The sequence below is a fragment of the Scyliorhinus canicula genome, chromosome 16 (genome assembly GCF_902713615.1).
Source record: "Scyliorhinus canicula chromosome 16, sScyCan1.1, whole genome shotgun sequence".
NCBI lineage: Eukaryota > Metazoa > Chordata > Chondrichthyes > Carcharhiniformes > Scyliorhinidae > Scyliorhinus > Scyliorhinus canicula.
The window spans coordinates 51051462-51069787 of NC_052161.1; the positions used below are offsets into that span (position 1 = coordinate 51051462).

Sequence of the window (18326 nt, forward strand, 5' to 3'; positions counted from 1 at the left end):
TAAGCGGGTGGTGAAATTTTGTTGAGGGTGAAATGAGGGAGAGGCAAGACATTGCATTAGGATGAGAGTGAGTGTTAGTGGTGGATGGACAGATGGCAATATGAGAAGTACATAGAGAGCACACCCCTAAATTACATTTATGTGAGGAGTGATGTACCTAACTAGGCTTGAGAAGGCAAATGAGGGGATTGGAGTGATGGGCAAATCAGGATTTGCCACTGTGCTCAGCTTTTCTGCCTTGCTAAGTCCATTAAATCACTTTTGGCATTGAATCCACAATCGTGACACCACAGTGCTGCTGCTGGCCTTGTGCACATACCAGAGAAAGGTTTCTTTGTTTCACAGGCAGTCTCCTTCCTCCCGTCAGTAAAAATAGTGGGCGGCAATCGCATGACGCCGCTCCGACGCCGGTCCGCCGATTCTCCACGCGGGATGGGCCAAGTGCCCGCCTAGTTCGGCTGAGTTCCACCGGCGTCGTTTTCGTGTGGTCCTACCCGCTCAGACCTCAGCGTTCATGCTGCGGAGGGCGGCCTGGTCGGGCGAGGGGGGATCCGACTCGGGGTGGGGGGGGAGGGGGGGGGGGGGTGGCGCGATCGGGGCCTACCAATCGGCGGGCGGGGGCTTATCCTGGTGGGGCCTATGTTCCTACATGCCAGGCCCTTGTAGGTCTCCGTCATGTTGAGTTCGGGCTGGTGCGGAGAAGGCAACCCATGCCGATGCGCGAACTCGCGCTGGCCGTGGCGCATATGGGCTGACTTGTGCCGGCTGTGGCGTGCATGCGCGAACTCCCGCCGGCTGTGCTGACGTCTGTATCAGCAGTTGGAGCAGAGTGAGGCACAGTGCTGTGCGGCGCAGGATCGCTGATCCCAGGGACCAGATGACGCTATTGTAAAATGTTCCGGCTTTAACGACGGCGTCAACACTTGACCCCAGGATCGGAGAATCCCGCCCAGTATCGCCAAGCGGGACCTTTATAGCAGCACTAAAATGAGGCACAGCCTTCGAAAGTCTGGTCACCATTGAGTTAATTCCGTCTGTGTACTGCCAAATTTAAGCACCACTCAAATTTTATGTTCTGTTAAATACTGGAGTTAACATTTTCCATGACGCCTGCTCATGCAAATAAATTGGGAAACCCAGAAATGATATGGCAATGTCGTGGCAGGGTTAAAAAAAAATACACTGACAGATGGGCTGCAATAACCTTCAGACATGCCCCTGCTCCCAGTGTATCACAAAGCTAAAATCTAACCCATTACCTTCTAGTATGTAAACATGGAGTTCCATCTCTTTCTTTAAAAACTGAATATATAAATTATTTCAGACACAGGGTAAATATGTGCAACATAAAAGCATTGCAATATAGTCATTGCAAAAAAAAAAAATCTGAAGTCTATTTATATGCTCCTGTGCCAATGGACCTTCCCCTGTTTTCATTCCAAATGGAGGTGTAAAGCAGAAAAGAAAATGGCAAATGACTCATTTAAATATTTTTGCATTCAATCTGGATCTCTAATGAGTTCTCTGGAGGAATTGGCTATGAATACCTGAGCTCAATAAAGATAACAGAGCATGAAATTTGCTGTGAACTAGTTGCACACCTGCTATCCCAGCACAAATCATTTTGAAATCATCATTCATATATTCATCCAGGGGTGTCTTGTCTTGGGGCAGGTGAAATAAGGAAATCATTTCTTTGGCAATGGATGTAAGCGTAACAATTACACAATGGGCAGGATTTTCCAGCCCTTCCTGTGGGCGTGGTCTTCCGGTCCTGCTGAAGACATCAATGCCCACTGTGTCACACACACAAATTTCAATAGCAAGTCACAGAACTTTCCAGTCCAGAAAAGACCATGAAGTCTACATTGGTGTATCCTTTGACAAGCCACCTCATTTAACCACTTGCTTCCTGGGGGAATTGTATGAGGCTTTTCTGTACACCAGCAAAAAAAAAAACTCTCAGGAATTGAAGGGAGGAGGAAAAAAAGAAAATGATAAAAAAATAGAAGAGGGAGAAACTAATTTCAAGGCTTTAAAGTGTTACTAGTCAAAGTTATTCAGTGCCAGCATGAAACCATATTGTTGGATTCTGTGTTTTGTAATTGATTTTATTTATTATTTATTTACAGATGATCCAGAAGGTGCCTTTGTACCTCCAGAATTTGACATTACTGGCAATACCTTTGAGGTTGGTAGAAATACTTATGAGCATAAGGCAAGCAGGAAATATATTCCCTACAGTTTTTGCAATGGATGGCACTGCAAATTCAATGAGGAAACCCCTATGCATAGGAAACCTTCAAGTGAAATGTCTGTTATGATTAGATCAGATCAATTTTAAAGTGCTTTTTTCGGAATAGCTATTAATTAAGGCCAATCACTTGAAACTGCAGTAGCCTGAAAGGCTTTTTATTGTCTACCTTCTCTCTTTGCCAAGAATTAGTTTTATTTTTATCCAGCATAGATTTGCTGTAGTTGGCAAGCCTGGATATTTTGCTTTGTGACATGACAGTATGAACTAAAGGTTAATATTTGTATTAATATCCCATTATAAAAACAGATAATTAAAAGGCTGAAAAATTTGATCAGCTGTTGAACATACCCTCCAATGTATCTTCCAATTTTGGTGGGGATGTGGGTGATTTCTTTAAGTGCGTGACCCCTTTTAATTTTTTTGCTTGGCTAAATTTTCCATGACCTGTGTGGGAGATCTTTGGATTGTGGCAGTGCCTCACAGCTTAGAGGAAACAGTAGAGCTGGTTATTCATCTCCATGCTTGAATGGTGAGACCCAGGACACAAAAGAATCAGAACCTGGGTCTCATTTTGTCAAGCCAGTGAATAAAAAGGATTGGATGATCAGGCTGCAGCGATAGCAACAGTGGCCCTTATCAGCAGCCAGGGGTGGAGCACAGGCTGGATGGATAATAATGGTGGTGATTGGGGACAGCACAGAATGGTGGCCAGCCAAAGCCTATGTACTTTGAATATGGGTTCAGGAGGAGTGGTTCCTTTACAGACTGCCTAATGCTGCACAGACTTAGTTTACATGAGTGCAGTCAGTGGCAGCTACCTCAGTGCAAACCAATCTTGCAGAGGGTACCTCTTATTTTCATTGACCTCTTTCAGGCATGGGGCATGAGGACATGTCTATTTTGAGTTTTACCAATATGGAACGTAGTGTGTTTCTGACTTGTAAAAGAGCAAATGCATCCCACTCTGCAGATTGCAAGATTTAACAGGCTGATGAATAAATACTGCATGGCCGAATTTCCACCCCAAGCTGTTTGAAATTAATGGGTTAAAGCCTGGACTGAAATATCAAACCAAACCATTTCATAAATGTTTGTTAGGCATTGGGGATATTCTAGTAGCTAGCCCCTTTAAGGGATATTCTCTGGTGGAATGGTCATGTGACTCGCCTGGCCAATCAGGGGAATTGTTGGGTTGTGTTGGAACTAGCCCCAACATTTGGACCCTAGAGCTGAGTATGGAAAGACCATTTTAGAGCACTCTGTAAATAGTTGTTTTTGATGGAATAAAATGTTGTTCTTATAAATTAACTGGTGGAAACAGTTTTTGAAGTTATTACATGGGTGACAAGGTAAAGACTGCAAGAATGCAGAGAAAAAGTCTGATTGCAAGAGTTGCAGAACAAGTCCAGCATGCGAGGAAGAGAACATTCAAAATGCCTCTTTTCGGGACATTAAAGTCATTTGATCCTGCTACAGAAGATTGTGTCTAGTATGTGGAAGGCTTAAAATTCTTTTTCCGTGCAACATCGACATTGTGGAGTTACCATTGATCAGAAATTGAACTGGACTAGCCTTATTAATACTGTGGCTACCAGGACAGTTCAAAGGCTAGGAATCCTCTGACGAGTAACTGACCTCCTGACTCCCCCAAAGCCTGTCCACCATCTACAAGGCACGAGTCAGGGGTGTAATGGAATACTCTCCACTTGCTTGGATGAGTGCAGCTCCAACAACACTCAAGAAGCTCGACACCATCCAGGACAAAGCAGTCCGCTTGACTGCTCTTCCTTCCACAAACATTCAAACCCTCCACTACTGACGAACAGTGGCAGCTGTGTGTACCATCTACAAGATGCACTGCAGTAACTCACCAAGGTTTTTTGGGCAGCACCTTCCAAACCCACGACCACTACCATTTAGAAGGACAAGAGGAGCAGATACCTGGGAACCCCACCACCTGGTGGTTCCCCTCCAAGTCACTCACCACCCTGACTTGGAAATGTATCACTGTTCCTTCACAGTCGCTGGGGCAAAATCCTGGACCTCCCTCCCTAACAGCTCAGTGGATGTACCTACAGTTCAGGGATTTCAGCGGTTTAAAAAGGCAGCTCACCACCACCTTCTGAAGGGCAACTAGGGATGGACAATAAATGCTGGCCTAACCAGCGACACCCATGTCCTGTAAAATCATTTTTAAAAATAGAGGAGGAGGAGAAGCAGGGGGTAATTTTGTTAACTGCGTCTGGGGAACAGGCGTACAATCTGGTTCAAAGTCTAATGTTCCCGGATGCCTTGCTACCAAAACATTTGCAGCGGTTGTAGAGTTACTCAAAGGGCAATATCACCCCAAGCCCCCAGTAATTTTACAGCCTTACAAGTTTAATTCAACTGGGAAAGCCACAGGTGAGACTATTGCGGCCTATACGGTAAGGCTCAAGAAGTTTGCAAAGCATTGAGATTTTGGGACTACATTAAAGGAGATGCTCGGAGATCAGTTAGTATGTGGCGTTAATGATAAAACCATACAAAAGAATCGGAAGCAGATTTTAAAAATGCACTGGAGATTGCTTTAGCCATGAAGAGTGCAGAGAAGGGTTCCCAGGAGTTACAAAGCACTCTGAGTAGTGCAGTCGACTAGCTGAGGTGGGAAACCGCAAGCAGCAGTAGTGCTAGGAGTGAAGGCGTTGGTGCAAGCAAAGAAATTAATACGAGAACTGGAAGAATCAGAAGGTTTAGAAGATTAAACTGACAGCCTACAGTGGACCCAGAGTGTGCAGAGTGTTACAGATGTGGGGGAAGTCACCCCCCAGATTTGTGCAGTTTAGGAAAGCTGAATGATTCAGGTGCAGGAAAAAAAAGGCATGTGAGACATAAGTGGAAGTATGAACAGAGACTGCCTAGTACGTAGCAATAGATCAAACTGTACAGTACCAATATACTGTATGGAAGATGGTCCTGAGGTGGTGTAAAAAGTTATATCTGTCAATATTGTAAAAGTGGCCCGATCACAGTGGAGTTAGTGGCAAACAGAAGGGTATTACGAGTGGAATGGAACTCTGGGGTCTCGGCCAGTGTTGGTGGAGCAGGCCTACCGGTACCTTGAGGTTGAAAAACACTGGGATCAGGCTGACGACATGTTGAGCCATAAAGATAATAGGCACACCGATGATTCCAGTGAACTATTGACAACAATCCACTCAGCTATCTTTCCTCGTGGTGGCTAGTCTTGGACCGAGTTTAATTGGGGATGAATGGCTCCAGGAGATTAAATTAAATTAGCTAGAATTTTTTAGCGTCAAAGAAGCTCAAGATCATTAGCAAGTACCAACATGTTTTGCAGAAAGAACTAAGTAAATTAAAAGGAGTAAGGCGAGAATTCATGTGAACCCAGAAGCCACTCTAAGATTTTCCAAGGCTAGATCTGTCCCTATGCATTATTGTTGAAGTTAGAAACAAAGTTGGAAAGGCTGGATGACCTAGGCATCATTCAACCAGTGTGATTTGCAGAATAGGCAGCACCCATTGTGCCAGTAGTGAAACCGAATAAAACTATTCACAACTGCGGGGTTTACAAGCTGATGTTGAACCAGGCCACAAAGCTGAATAAGTACCCAAAATCGAAGATTTATATACGTAACTGGTTGGAGTCAAACTTTCACTATGTTACACATAAGTCATGCATGCCAGCAGCTGGAATTGGACAATGCTTCGATGAAATATGTGACCATAAACATCCATAAGAGGTTGTATCAGCACACACGTTTGCCCTTTGGAGTTTCATCAGCTTGTGCGATATTGCAAAGAACCATGGAGAGTTTACTACAAGGCTTACTGGGGCTTGTCATGTACTTGGATGACATATGAGAAGAAGCACATTTGTCAAATTTAGAAGTATTGAGGAGATTCCAGGAAGTAGGAGGTGCCTCAAGAGAGAAAGCGCACATTTCAGGCTAATGAATTGACTTCCCAGGTTATCGGGTAGATGCACAGGGGTTGCACCCCATGGAGGACAAAGTGAAAGCAATCGAGGAGGCACTAGCCCCGAGGAATAGCTCAGAACTCGTATCCTTTCTGGGATGGTTAACTATTATGGGCACTTCTTTCCAAACCTGTCAACGATGTTAACTCCACTACATGCGGGTGATCCAGTATGATAACAGGAACCAGGGGCGGAATTCTCCGACCACCCGGGTGGTTGGAGAATCGCCCGGGGCTGGCGTCAATCCCGCCTCCTCTATGTCCTGAGTTCTCCACCTCCCTGAGATTCGGTGGGGGTGGGAATTGCGCTGCGCCGGTGGGCGGGCCCCCCGCGGCTATTCTCTGGCCCGCGATGGACCGAAGTCCCGCCGCTGATAGGCCTTTCCCGCCGGCGTGGTATAAACCACCTCTGATACCGGCGGGATTGGCGGCACGGGCGGGCTCCAGGGTCTTGGGGGAGGGCTTGGGGCGATCTGACCCCGGGGGGGTGCCCCCATGGTGGCCTGGCCCGCGATCGGGGCCCATGGATCGGCGGGCGGACCTGCGCCGTGGGGGCACTCTTTTTCTTCCGCCCCGCCATGGCCTTCACCATGACGGGAACTGAAGAGACCCCTCCCCTGCGCATGCGCTGGTATGACATCAGCAGCCGCTGACGCACCGGCGCATACGCAGACTTATGCCGGCCGGCGAAGGCCTTTTGGCCCCGGCTGGTGGGGTGCCAAAGGCCGTTCACACCGGCCAGCGGAGCGGGAGCCACTCCGCGTGGGCCTAGCCCCTCAATGTGATGGCTTGGCCCCTAAAGGTGTGGAGAATTCCGCACCTTTGGGGAGGCCCGGCGCCGGAGTGGTTCACGCCAGTCCGTCCCGCCAGGACCCCCCGCCCCGCCGGGTAGGGGAGAATCCCGGCCCAGGTTAACTTGCCATTTAAAGATGCGGGTGGTTGCTTCTTCAAACTGGCCTTGAAAGTCTGCACTGCCCTCTCATCTCGTCCATTCGGCAAAGGATGGCACGGTGCCGATCAGATATGTTTTATTCCGTTAAAAGTCAAAAGTTCTGAAACTTGGCACCAGTAAAAGCTGTTTCATTGTCCGAAACGCAGACCTCTGGTACCCAGTGGAATGTATAACACAGAGCAATGGGTAACATCCCGGCAGCCAGTACACCTCGTGAGGTCTATACAAATCTCGCGAGACGTCGGGAATAGGATCCCACACACAATAGCTGTGGCCAAGCCGTGCTCGCTAAACCGACCAGCGAGCTCACCCGGGATCTACCAGCCTCCCCAGGGAGGCCCCAGCTGGGCGCCCTTCAGTACTGGTAAACACAAATGTAGACCAGGAGAACAGTACCCAGGGGGTCTCCCAGGTCATCGGCGAACCCTGGGTGGTCAGGGATAGAGTAGGGTGGCTCCCTGGTCCTCCCCCTGGAACATGGACACCTTGGCACTGCCACCCTGGCACTGCCATGGTGCCCAGGTGGCACAGCACAGCCAACAGGAGCACTGCCAAGGTGGCAATGCTAAGGTGCCAGCGTGGTACTGCCAAGAGTCACGGCCTGAGGGGGTCCACGCCCTTGAAAGGAAGGTGGGGGGGGGGGGTATGAAGGATGGGGACTGCAGGAGAGGTAAGTAGGTGCCGTGGGAGGTTGGGGAGTTGAAGTAAGAGGGTCCTGAAAGGGGGAGGCCTGTAAGGAAGTGTGGGGGGACCTGAAGGGAGAGGGCCCGCAGGGACCACATAATGAGGTGTCATCACTTGGGCCGGGTGGGGTAATGCCAATGTGTGTGGGGGGTGACTTTGATCATAGGTAGGGGCTGTGGGGGACCTGAATCTCACTTTGAGATTGAGGCACCCTTTCAAAATCGCGGCTCGATCTCTGAGGAGCCGGTCTGGCCGATGGGTTCAGCTCCCTAGTGATAAAAATAATTCTAAGTGTGGGCTAAACGAGTGATAAACTCCCCAAGGCCCAGAAATTGACTACATGTGGTTAGATGGCGGTGGGGAACTCGCGGCAGGACACTTCCAGCAAAACTAGCCATAAATGACACTTCAAAAGTTTTCCATTAAATTGTGCCCTTTGCTGTTGCGGAGAAGTATAAACCCCCAGACAACTTTTTTAGTAGCCATAGAATCTTAGATGAGTGCAGTTATGATCCTCCATTGACATCTTAAAGTTTCTCGTGGCCCCTATCATAACTGAAAAAAAAGATGAAAGGGAAACAATTCAATAGAGACTTCTGGAGAGGTGAAACTATTCTTCAGAACGTATTCTGTGCACCTGCTACAATAGGAATAATCAGAAAGTAATCCCTCAGCTATTTGCAATTTGATTTTCATTTATTGTTTGCGAATAATGTAATAACTTTAGAATAGAATAGAACAGTACAGCACAGAACAGGCCCTTCGGCCCTCGATGTTGTGCCGAGCAATGATCACCCTACTTAAACCCACGTAACCCGTATGCCCGTAACCTAACAATCCCCCCATTAACCTTACACTACGGGCAATTTTAGCATGGCCAATCCACCTAACCCGCACATCTTTGGACTGTGGGAGGAAACCGGAGCACCCGGAGGAAACCCACGCACACACGGGGAGGACGTGCAGACTCCACACAGACAGTGACCCAGCCGGGAATCGAACCTGGGACCCTGGAGCTGTGAAGCATTGATGCTAACCACCATGCTACCGTGAGGCCCAATGTTGAAAATGTTTGTGAAAATTGATCTTCGTATTTAAAAACATAAAGATTTCCAGCTATTTGCACATTAAGTTATTAACTTGCTGCTGTAATATAGGAAGGAGGGAATATTATGGGCAAGATCTTCCGGCTGTTCACGTTGGCAGGATCTTTCAGGCCCGCTGAGACACATCCATGGCTTGGGTTTCCCGACAGGGTGGGGTGAATTCAATGGGGGATCTCATTGACAGCAGCGAGTCCCCTCCCACTCCCGAGAAACACGCCGCGAGGAGATAAGAGAATCTCTCCCAATGTTCAAACTCTGGATTATTCCCTCTGTTGTGGGATAACAGGCTTTGTTTCAGTTTGTGATTTTTCACAAGTTGGTGTGCCTGAACATGTATGGACAATCACAGTGGAATAATTTGTAAATGCTATTTCTTGTTTGGAAAACAAATCAAGGTTAGCAGTTTATCATAGTGCATATCATTATTATCTTCCATGTGGAATTTACTTCCTCGTACCACTGACTTCCATTTCTCCACATGACTAAACAAGCAGCTATGAGAAATATTAAATATTACACTGCAAAGTGTGACCCACCTTGTCCTTGTGCTTTTGCATTTTTTAAAGTTTCCTTCATTTGTGGGAGAAATTTGATTGATACTATCTTGTATCAATCAACCTTGTGGACGAGCTGCCATTCTAATTTTGGACTTGTGGAAGAGATATTCATGTGACATGATCAACAAGTCTTTATCAGCAAAGATTTCCTTCAGGTTGGGAAAAGACTGTCATTCCTTTAAGTCCTGATGTTCAATTGAGAATTGTCTGGCAGTGGAACTATTTTGATCTGTAACACCACTCAATGCAGTTTCTTGTTTGAAAGACTCTGACCTTTACCCTGCTCTGGCTTCTGATTTGTTGCTGTTATATGGAGTGTTCTGTGGCTTCTCCTAAGTTCTGCTCCTTGATCTTCATTTGTATTTTGCTCTTCCAACCAACCAGAGAATTTAGTTCAGATCTAATGTTGATTTTGCATTATTACACTAGATATCTTGTTGGGTTTGGCATCAATTCGTCAGCGGATCGAACCTCTCCTACCATCTGAAGTACATTTTTCTTTCCTTCCTAATATCTGAGTAGGCAATAGAAAGGTCTTCGAAAGTTGTCACCCAGGTTGAGAGGGTTGTTAAGAAGGCATACGGTGTGTTAGCTTTTATTGGTAGAGAAATTGTACAAAACTCTGGTGCGGCCGCATTTGGAGTATTGCATGCAGTTCTGGTCACCACACTATAGGAAGGACGTGGAAGCATTGGAAAGGGTACAGAGGAGATTTACAAGGATGTTGCCTGGTATGGAGGGAAGATCTTATGAGGAGAGGCTGAAGGACTTGAGGCTGTTATCGTTAGAGAGAAGAAGGTTAAGAGGTGACTTAATTGAGGCATACAAGATGATCAGAGGATTAGATAGGGTGGACCGTGAGAGCCTTTTTTCTCGGAGGTGATGTCCAGTACGAGGGGACATAGCTTTAAATTGAGGGGAGATAGATATAGGACAGATGTCAGAGGTGGATTCTTTACTCAGAGAGTAGTAAGGGCGTGGAATGCCCTGCCTGCAACAGTAGTGGACTCGCCAACACTAAACGCATTCAAATGGTCATTGGATAGGCATATGGATGATAAGGGAATAGTGTAGAGGGACTTTAGAGGGGTTTCACAGGACGGTGCAACATCGAGGGCCGAAGGGCCTGTACTGCGCTGTAATGTTCTATGTTCTATAATAGAACTTTTAGTTTGTATCAAAACCAAACATTTTAATGTATCATTATCCTGCCAACTTTAATGTTATGTGTAACTCTTTCTGTAATTTCTGAGCTTCTCCATTCCACTGCTCCTGCCAGTGACATATTGGGGGGGATTGGGCAGAGTGGGTAATGTGGAATTCAGGGTGACCTCTCAATTTCCTGACGGTGGGGTGAGATACAGATATCTAGTCAGTGGTGTTTTTGTGCCATGTCAAACCTCAATCCGGCCTGCAATGGGTTCATACCCATAATACATCAGCATGCCATGAATACTCATTAGCGTTTAACTTTTTAAAATTACATCTCAGCTTTAAAATAAAGTCAGTGGTACAGGAGGATTGCCTGGTGTCCATTTGATGCTTGTTTAAACGTATCATGCTTTGTGCAGCTGTCGGTTATGAAACCCACCACCAGCCGACATTGCAGCAACTCAGGGCGGGCTACAAAAGAGCCTCCTAATCAAACAGTTGTCAGCTCAGTGGTTTTCCTCATTTAACTCCATGGCACATGGGAGGGGAGCAGAAAATGGCAGCTTGCATGGAAGCTCCAGGAGCGTGTCAGTGTTGAGGGGAACGCATTGTGGAGTGCAGATGGGGCATGTAGGAGTGAGGATCCAGAGGAGGCAAGAGGATGGGGCTAGGGGCATGGAGAATGATGTGGGAAGGACAGGGCATCCTCGGGGAATGTATGGATTGAGGGGGGTAGTAACAGTAGTCAAGAGAGGAAGATAAGGGCCTAAAGGGTGGTAACAGTACTGTTCAAATGTATGTCTATCTCAAGATGTTGGCTGACAGAGTGCTTACAGGGCTTTGAGTTCACCAACATCATTTCAATTATCCCCATCGAGAGTAAACTTGGATAATGTCCTTTACAGTGCACAGGAGGGACGGCCAACTACATCTGCAGTTTTCAATCATGTCCCACAGAGTAGTGAGTACAGCACTGGCCACTAACATGAACATTCATTAAAGTGTGAAAAAAAGTGTTGTTTCCTTCAGAGGAAAGGAAATGTCCCTAACTCTCCTGTAAACATTGAAGTGTGCCAACTGTAAACCATGCCGGCACATTTAGCTCTCTGACTAAGCTTGACTCAACAACTGAACAAATAATAACGTTGTACACATGAATAAAGTGAAAATGATGTAATGTTTACATAGAATTTACAGTGCAGAAGGAGGCCATTCGGCTCATCGAGTCTGCACTGGCTCTTGGAAAGAGCACCCTACCACCTACCCAAGGTCAACACCTCCACCCTATCCCCATAACTCAGTAACCCCACCCAACACTAAGGCAATTTTGGACCCTAAGGGCAATTTATCATGGCCAATCCACCTAACCAGCACATCTTTGGACTGTGGGAGGAAACCGGAGCACCCGGAGGAAACCCACACACACACGGGGAGGATGTGCAGACTCCGCACAGTAATGTGTAATATTTACAATCGAAATTTCAGTTTGAGAAAAACCTGTGCCTCCTTTTATGATCTCTAGGCCGGGATTCTCCCCTACCCGGCGGGGCGGGGTGTCCCAGCGTAGCAGAGTGGCGCCAACCACTCCGCCGTCGGGCCTTCCCAAAGGTGCGGAATTCTCTGCACCTTTGGGGGCTAGGCCCACGCCGGAGTGGTTGGCGCCACGCCGACTGGCGCCAAAACCGGGGCCAACGGCCTTTGATGCCCGCCGGCCGGCGTCGGGGCTGGCCGAAAGGCTTTCGCCATTTCGCGCATGTGCTGACGTCACCACCGGCGCATGCACGGTAGGGGAGTTCTCTTCCGCCTCCGCCATGGTGGAGGTCGTGGCGGCAGCGGAAGAAAAAGAGTGCCCCCACGGCACTGGCCTGCCCGCCGATCGGTAGGCCCCGATCATGGGCCTGGCCACCATGGCGGCACCCCCCGGGGTCCAATCGGCCCGCGCCCCCCACAGGCCCGCTCACGCCGCCAATCCCGCCGCCACCAGAGGTGGTTGAAACCACGGCTGCGAGAGAGGCCTCTCAATGGCGGGACCCTTGCGGGCTGGAGAATCGCCGCAGGGGCCTCGCCGATCAGCGCGGAGGGCACGCCGATCGGCGTGGCGCGATTCCCGCCCCCGCCAATTCCCGGGCGGCGGAGAATTCCGGCCACGGCGGGGGCGGGATTTTCGCCGGTCCCGGGCGATTCTCCGACCCTGCGGGGGGTAGGAGAATTTCGCCCCTAGTCTAATATTAATGGCAGTGAAGCCAGATTGGAAAGTGCAGGCCTTGAAGCACAGCCTCCCTGTTTGATCAGGAGCCTCTTTATAGCCCACCCTTTTCTACTGCATTGTTAGCTGACGGTGGGACTCACATTGAAATGTTGCATGATCACATGTATTTACCGTGCGTATTGTCAGAACTTTAATTTTAAGTGGAATGGCAAGGGAAATTTGAAAAAAGCAGGACAGATAATCCTCAGCTTTCAACCAGATCATGAATTTCACTGTTTCACATGGAATCGAGATAAAACCGAGAGATTTTCATAATTGCAGTGGGGTAAGCTAATGGGAAAGGTTATTTAAGCTAGCAGTTTGAATTAATTCAATATCAAACCAGTTATGTTTCTTGAGAGAGGGGTTTGAGGTGAGAATCTGGCAATTATCAATCATACAAAAGGAATATTAGCCTAATAATCTATTTCAGCATCTCCCAACTTATATCCACCAGGCTGATCTTAAAGCTCTCATTGTCTATTTTTTCAAGTTCTCTGATATGACAGAAACTGACATTTATGATGACTCAAAAATATTCAAGCACAATCTTTTAAATTTGCAGTCTCAATTCTTTGCTGCTCCCCCATCGAATCACCTTAGGATGCATGTCGATAGGTCCCTGAAGGCAGGAGGGCAGGTAGATAAGATGGTGAAGAAGGCAGATGGCTACAACAACTAGGAGTATTATTTTAACAGGCAGGAGAAAGCGAATGAGCTCATCTGGAAAAACGGGTTGGGAAAACAGCAATAACGGGTGTAATGAACTCCAATTGGCTTTATTGGTTGGCCAATTGGAGTATGAGTTCCCTCAATGATAGCTCATTGAGGGGGCCCATATAAGCACCTGTGTAGGCTTTGTGAGCCAGTCTTAAGTTGACTAGACTGCTAGCAGCACTGTTGTAGCTGCTCCTGTAATATTGTTATTATAAATAAATATTGGTGTGGTGACGGAACTCCTGCCTCCCGTGGATTACTACAGTGGCGACGAGGATGGGATATAAAGTAGACGAGTCAGGCTTACACCCATTAGAGGACAGAGTAAGGGCAATAAAAGAAGCCCCAGCTCCCACCACGGTCCAGGAGTTACGATCATTTCTAGGGTTGGTAACCTATTATGGAAAATTTATTGAAAATAGGGCGTCCATCCTTGAACCCCTCCACCAGCTACTAAAAAAGGGGCAAGAATGGAAATGGTCCGCCAGCCAAAACCGAGCATTTAGGGACATTAAGGAACAGCTGTCATCCGAAAATGTCCTAGAGCATTATGAGCCAAGGAAGGAGTTGGTGGTCACTTGTAATGCATCCCCCTATGGGGTAGGAGCCGTCTTAGCCCATAGAGGAAGGAATGGGGAAGAACGGCCAATAGCCGATGCTGCGAGGACCTTGGTGATGGCTGAGAGGAAGTACGCCCAAATCGAGAAGGAAGGACTAGCGGTGATATTCGCAGTAAAAAAAATTCACCAGTATCTGTACGGGTGGAAATTCACCATAGTGACGGACCATAAGCTGTTATTAGGGTTATTAAAAGAAGACAAGTAAATACCTCCGATTGCATCAGCTAGAATCCAACGCTGGGCGTTGCTACTGGCGGCATATAGATACGTTCTGGAGCACAGACCGGGAACGCGAGTAGCAAATGCAGATGCTTTGAGCAGACTTCCCCTCCCGGACACTCCGCCGCAAATACCAAAAGTAGAGGAGACAGTAATGACTCTAAATTTTTTGGACGCCCTACCAGTAGACGCACAACATATTCGGTTGTGGACGCAAAAAGACCCAGTTTTAGCCAAGATGAAGCATTTACTGCTAACAGGGGAACTGGAAAGACCAGTGGAGCCCCTGATGCACCCATACTGGAGCAGAAGGGACCAAATAACCGTAGAAGACGGTATCCTATTATGGGGAGCCCGGGTAATAGTCCCAGCTCAGGGCCGTCAGGCAATCTTAACCGAGTTACATCACGGACACCCAGGGGTGTCTAAAATGAAGATGCTAGCTCGAAGCTACGTTTAGTGGCCAGGTTTGGACACAGACATAGCAGCCTTGGTACGTCGGTGCCAGGAGTGCCAACAGGGGCAAAGAGCGCCACCAGCGGCGCCATTGCACCCATGGGAATGGCCAGGCAGACCGTGGACCCGCCTGCATATTGACCACGCCGGCCCTTTCATGGGCTCAATGTTTTTGGTGATAGTGGACGCCCACTCCAAATGGTTGGACGTCCACTGGGTAAACGCGGCAAGCACAGCATCGAAAATTGAAAAGCTCAGGGCCTTGTTTGCAACATATGGACTTCCGGAGGTATTGGTGTCGGACAACAGAACGGCATTCACAAGTGGGGAATTTGGAAAATTCCTGAAAGAAACGGAGTCCGTCACATCAAAACGGCCCCTTACCATCCAGTGACCAACGGTCTGGCAGAGAGAGCGGTCCAGACACTTAAAGCGGGACTCAAGAAGCAGCCGGCAGCGTCAATGGACACAAAGCTCTCCCGCTGGCTGTTTGATTACAGGACCACACCGCATTCCACAACGGGCATACCGCCAGCTGAACTCTTAATGGGAAGGAGGCTGCGAACGAGGCTGAGTCTCCTTTTCCCAAATTTAACGGGGAAAGTGGAGAAACAACAGGAGGTCCAATGCAGGGGGCATAATAATAGTCGGCAGCAGAGACATTTCCAGGTGGGGGCACCGGTTTGGGTCAGGAATTATGGGAATGGACCAACGTGGGTCAAAGGCATGGTAAAATCCCAAACAGGGCCCATATCCTATGAGGTTTCGATAGGAGGTAAGGTGCTGAAGAAATACCTAGACCAAATAAGGACAGCGGTACCACACCTGGAGGCAGGCGAAGCGATAGTAGGCTTCTGGTCACAGCAGGTCACACATGGGGACAGCTGGAACAAAGATGACAACAGTGGCCGTCTTGGATGGCTCACAAACAAAGGGAAATCACGGCGTGCATGAACACGTCCATATGTTAAGTATGGTTGACCCCTCAGGATGGGGGGGAGACAGAATCCCCCGCATCAGAATTGTCACCGGAATGTCAGGGGACCCAACGGCCTGATGAAAAGATTCAGAGTCTTCGCCCATCTAAAAAACCTGAGGGCCGGCAGCGCTTTCCTCCAAGAGACAGACCCGTGCTTCCTCAGACTGAGGGTAAGGAAGAGCTGGATAGGACAGATGTACCAAGCGTACAAGGGTGAGGGGGATGGGCATACTGTTCAGCAAATGGATGACCTTCACAGTGACAAACATGGTGACAGAACTGGGGGACAGTATGGAATGATAACAGTGGTTCCTGAAAATGTATCTGTCCCTAACTGGGATGATGTGGACTTAATTTTTTAAAAACTTGTCAGAGGTGCCCAACCTACACTCCTACCAACTCATCATGGGGGGAATCTTCAGCTGTGCACAGCACCCATCGACAGACAAATGGAGGTTCAACCATCTGAGGGAGAAATAGTTCTCCTTCTCCCAAGTTCGCAAAGTATATGCCCATATCGACTTCTTTGTGGTGGGTCAATCAGTGCTTCCAGGGGTAGCAGGGGCGGAATACTCCAAAAAAGTAATCTCGGACCATGTACCACACTACGTGGATGTGAGGTTGGAGATGGGCCGGACCGAGCACCCATCATGGAGATTGGACACAGCCCTCCTCACCGACAAGACGTTCTGTGAAAGAATGTCACAAGCCATTGACGGATATGTAACCTGCAACCAGAATGGGAAGGTCTCACCTTCCACATTCTGGGAGGCACTGAAGGCAGTGATAAGGGGGAAATAATCGCATACAGGGCACTCAGGGCCAGGAAGATGAGGGCGGCTAAGCAACAGGTGATCAACTCTATATTGGATGTGGATCGGCGGTGCTCCGGCCCCGACCGTGGAATTCCTGGCAGAGAGTAAAAAGCTCCACCGGGAAAGCAGTGCACCAATATCACCAGACATGGAGAACCTTTTACGAACATGGGCACAATGCCAGCTGCCTACTGGCTTACCAATCCACCATTCATCTGCCTCTGTCGTAATAAAACTGTCAATCACTGACTCATGCAATGTATGTGAGAAATTGAATGGAAGATCTGCATTTCAAAGGCTGTCAAAGGACTTGAAACTCTTTGAAGTGGTTTTGGAGGAAGCATCTGATGCTTGTAACAGCTGCGGCTTTAAACACTTTTGTCTGAGGCAGCAGGTAAGTGAAAATGCAGTGATTTTTCACCCCACTGCCAGGACTGCTCTTTATCTTTCAGAAGGGTTAATAGATGGGGTCTATGAGGGGGGTCTCTGATGGGGGTCTTTGATGGGTGTCTTTGATAAGGGTCTCTGCTGGGGGTGTCAGATAGGGGGGTGGGTCACCCCCATATATGCATGCTGTTGGGATGACCCAGAATTCCTGTGGGGATAGTGGGGGGAGCTTTCCCCTACTTGTCATTGGAGGGGGTGTAGGTAGCAGGATTTGCATTGTTCGGAGGTGAAATCCTGCATGCATGGAAAAGGAGAGTGCACTAGGTGCCACTCAGCGCCAGCTGAGACCAGTCGCGAGTCTCCGCTGGAGGGAACACAGAGAGGAATTCTCATGCCTTTAGCTGGCTGCAGGATTCCCTGGTCCCGTTGGTAGTGCACCCCTACGTGCGGGTTTCCCGGTGGGGTGGCTTCAATGGGAAATCCCATTGACAGCAGCGGGAGCAGAGAATCCCGCTGCCTGTGAATGTTGCATCGCCTCCTGCAGCTGAGAAACACATGGCTGATAAGCTGAACAATTCCATCCTTACTCTCCCAGGACAGACGATCCAGCCTTACATCCCAACAGTTTGGGCTTTCCTCAGAACTGTGTTAAAGTGTTAGCTGAGAATTTTTTTGCATAACTCTATAGTGAAAGATTGCTCAATTTTCTGATGGCTACTGTTCCTTATTGGAACTTATTGATCCATATAATTGATTGAGAAGATAGTTAATTCAGTCAGTTACAATTGTTACAATTTTAGGGTCGTAATATCTGTGATATGTGATGTTCTGGTGAGTGGAGAGGGATGGGGAGGGTGCAGAGGTTACACTTCAGATGTAAAACTTTTGAAAAGTGCAACAAAATCAAAATTTTTGATGATATGAACAACATGACTTGCAGAAAAGCCCATCTGGAATTCTAAGTGCATCCACTAGCGAAGGTGCAGCAATTGACAGAATTGGGTGATGCATCTTTTCCATTTCTTCTCCTGACCTAAAAATTCAACGTCCCAGTTTCTCTGTCAGCCTCTGAGGAATGCATTGCACAGGTGTTCCGTCTGTGATGAATGATTTCGCAAAAGACCAGGGAGAACCCCAGAGATTTGAAAAGTAAACAATGCTTGCAAAGTTATAAAAACCTACTGCGTTCAAATCTTGGG

General features: G+C 48.0%; 1 protein-coding gene across 4 annotated transcripts in view; it reads left to right on the forward strand.

Annotated features, from left to right (window-relative positions):
- The window catches only part of LOC119979536 (kinase non-catalytic C-lobe domain-containing protein 1), a 261428-nt gene that overhangs the window by 56283 nt on the left and 186819 nt on the right, over positions 1-18326 (forward strand). For 3 of the 4 annotated variants that reach the window (XM_038821918.1, XM_038821915.1, XM_038821916.1), the window contains exon 3: positions 2133-2191. The exons of the other annotated variant lie outside the window; for it this stretch is intronic. In XM_038821918.1, coding sequence (XP_038677846.1) covers positions 2133-2191 — 59 coding nt within the window. The remainder of the gene's footprint in view (positions 1-2132; positions 2192-18326) is intronic. 4 annotated transcript variants of the gene reach the window in all.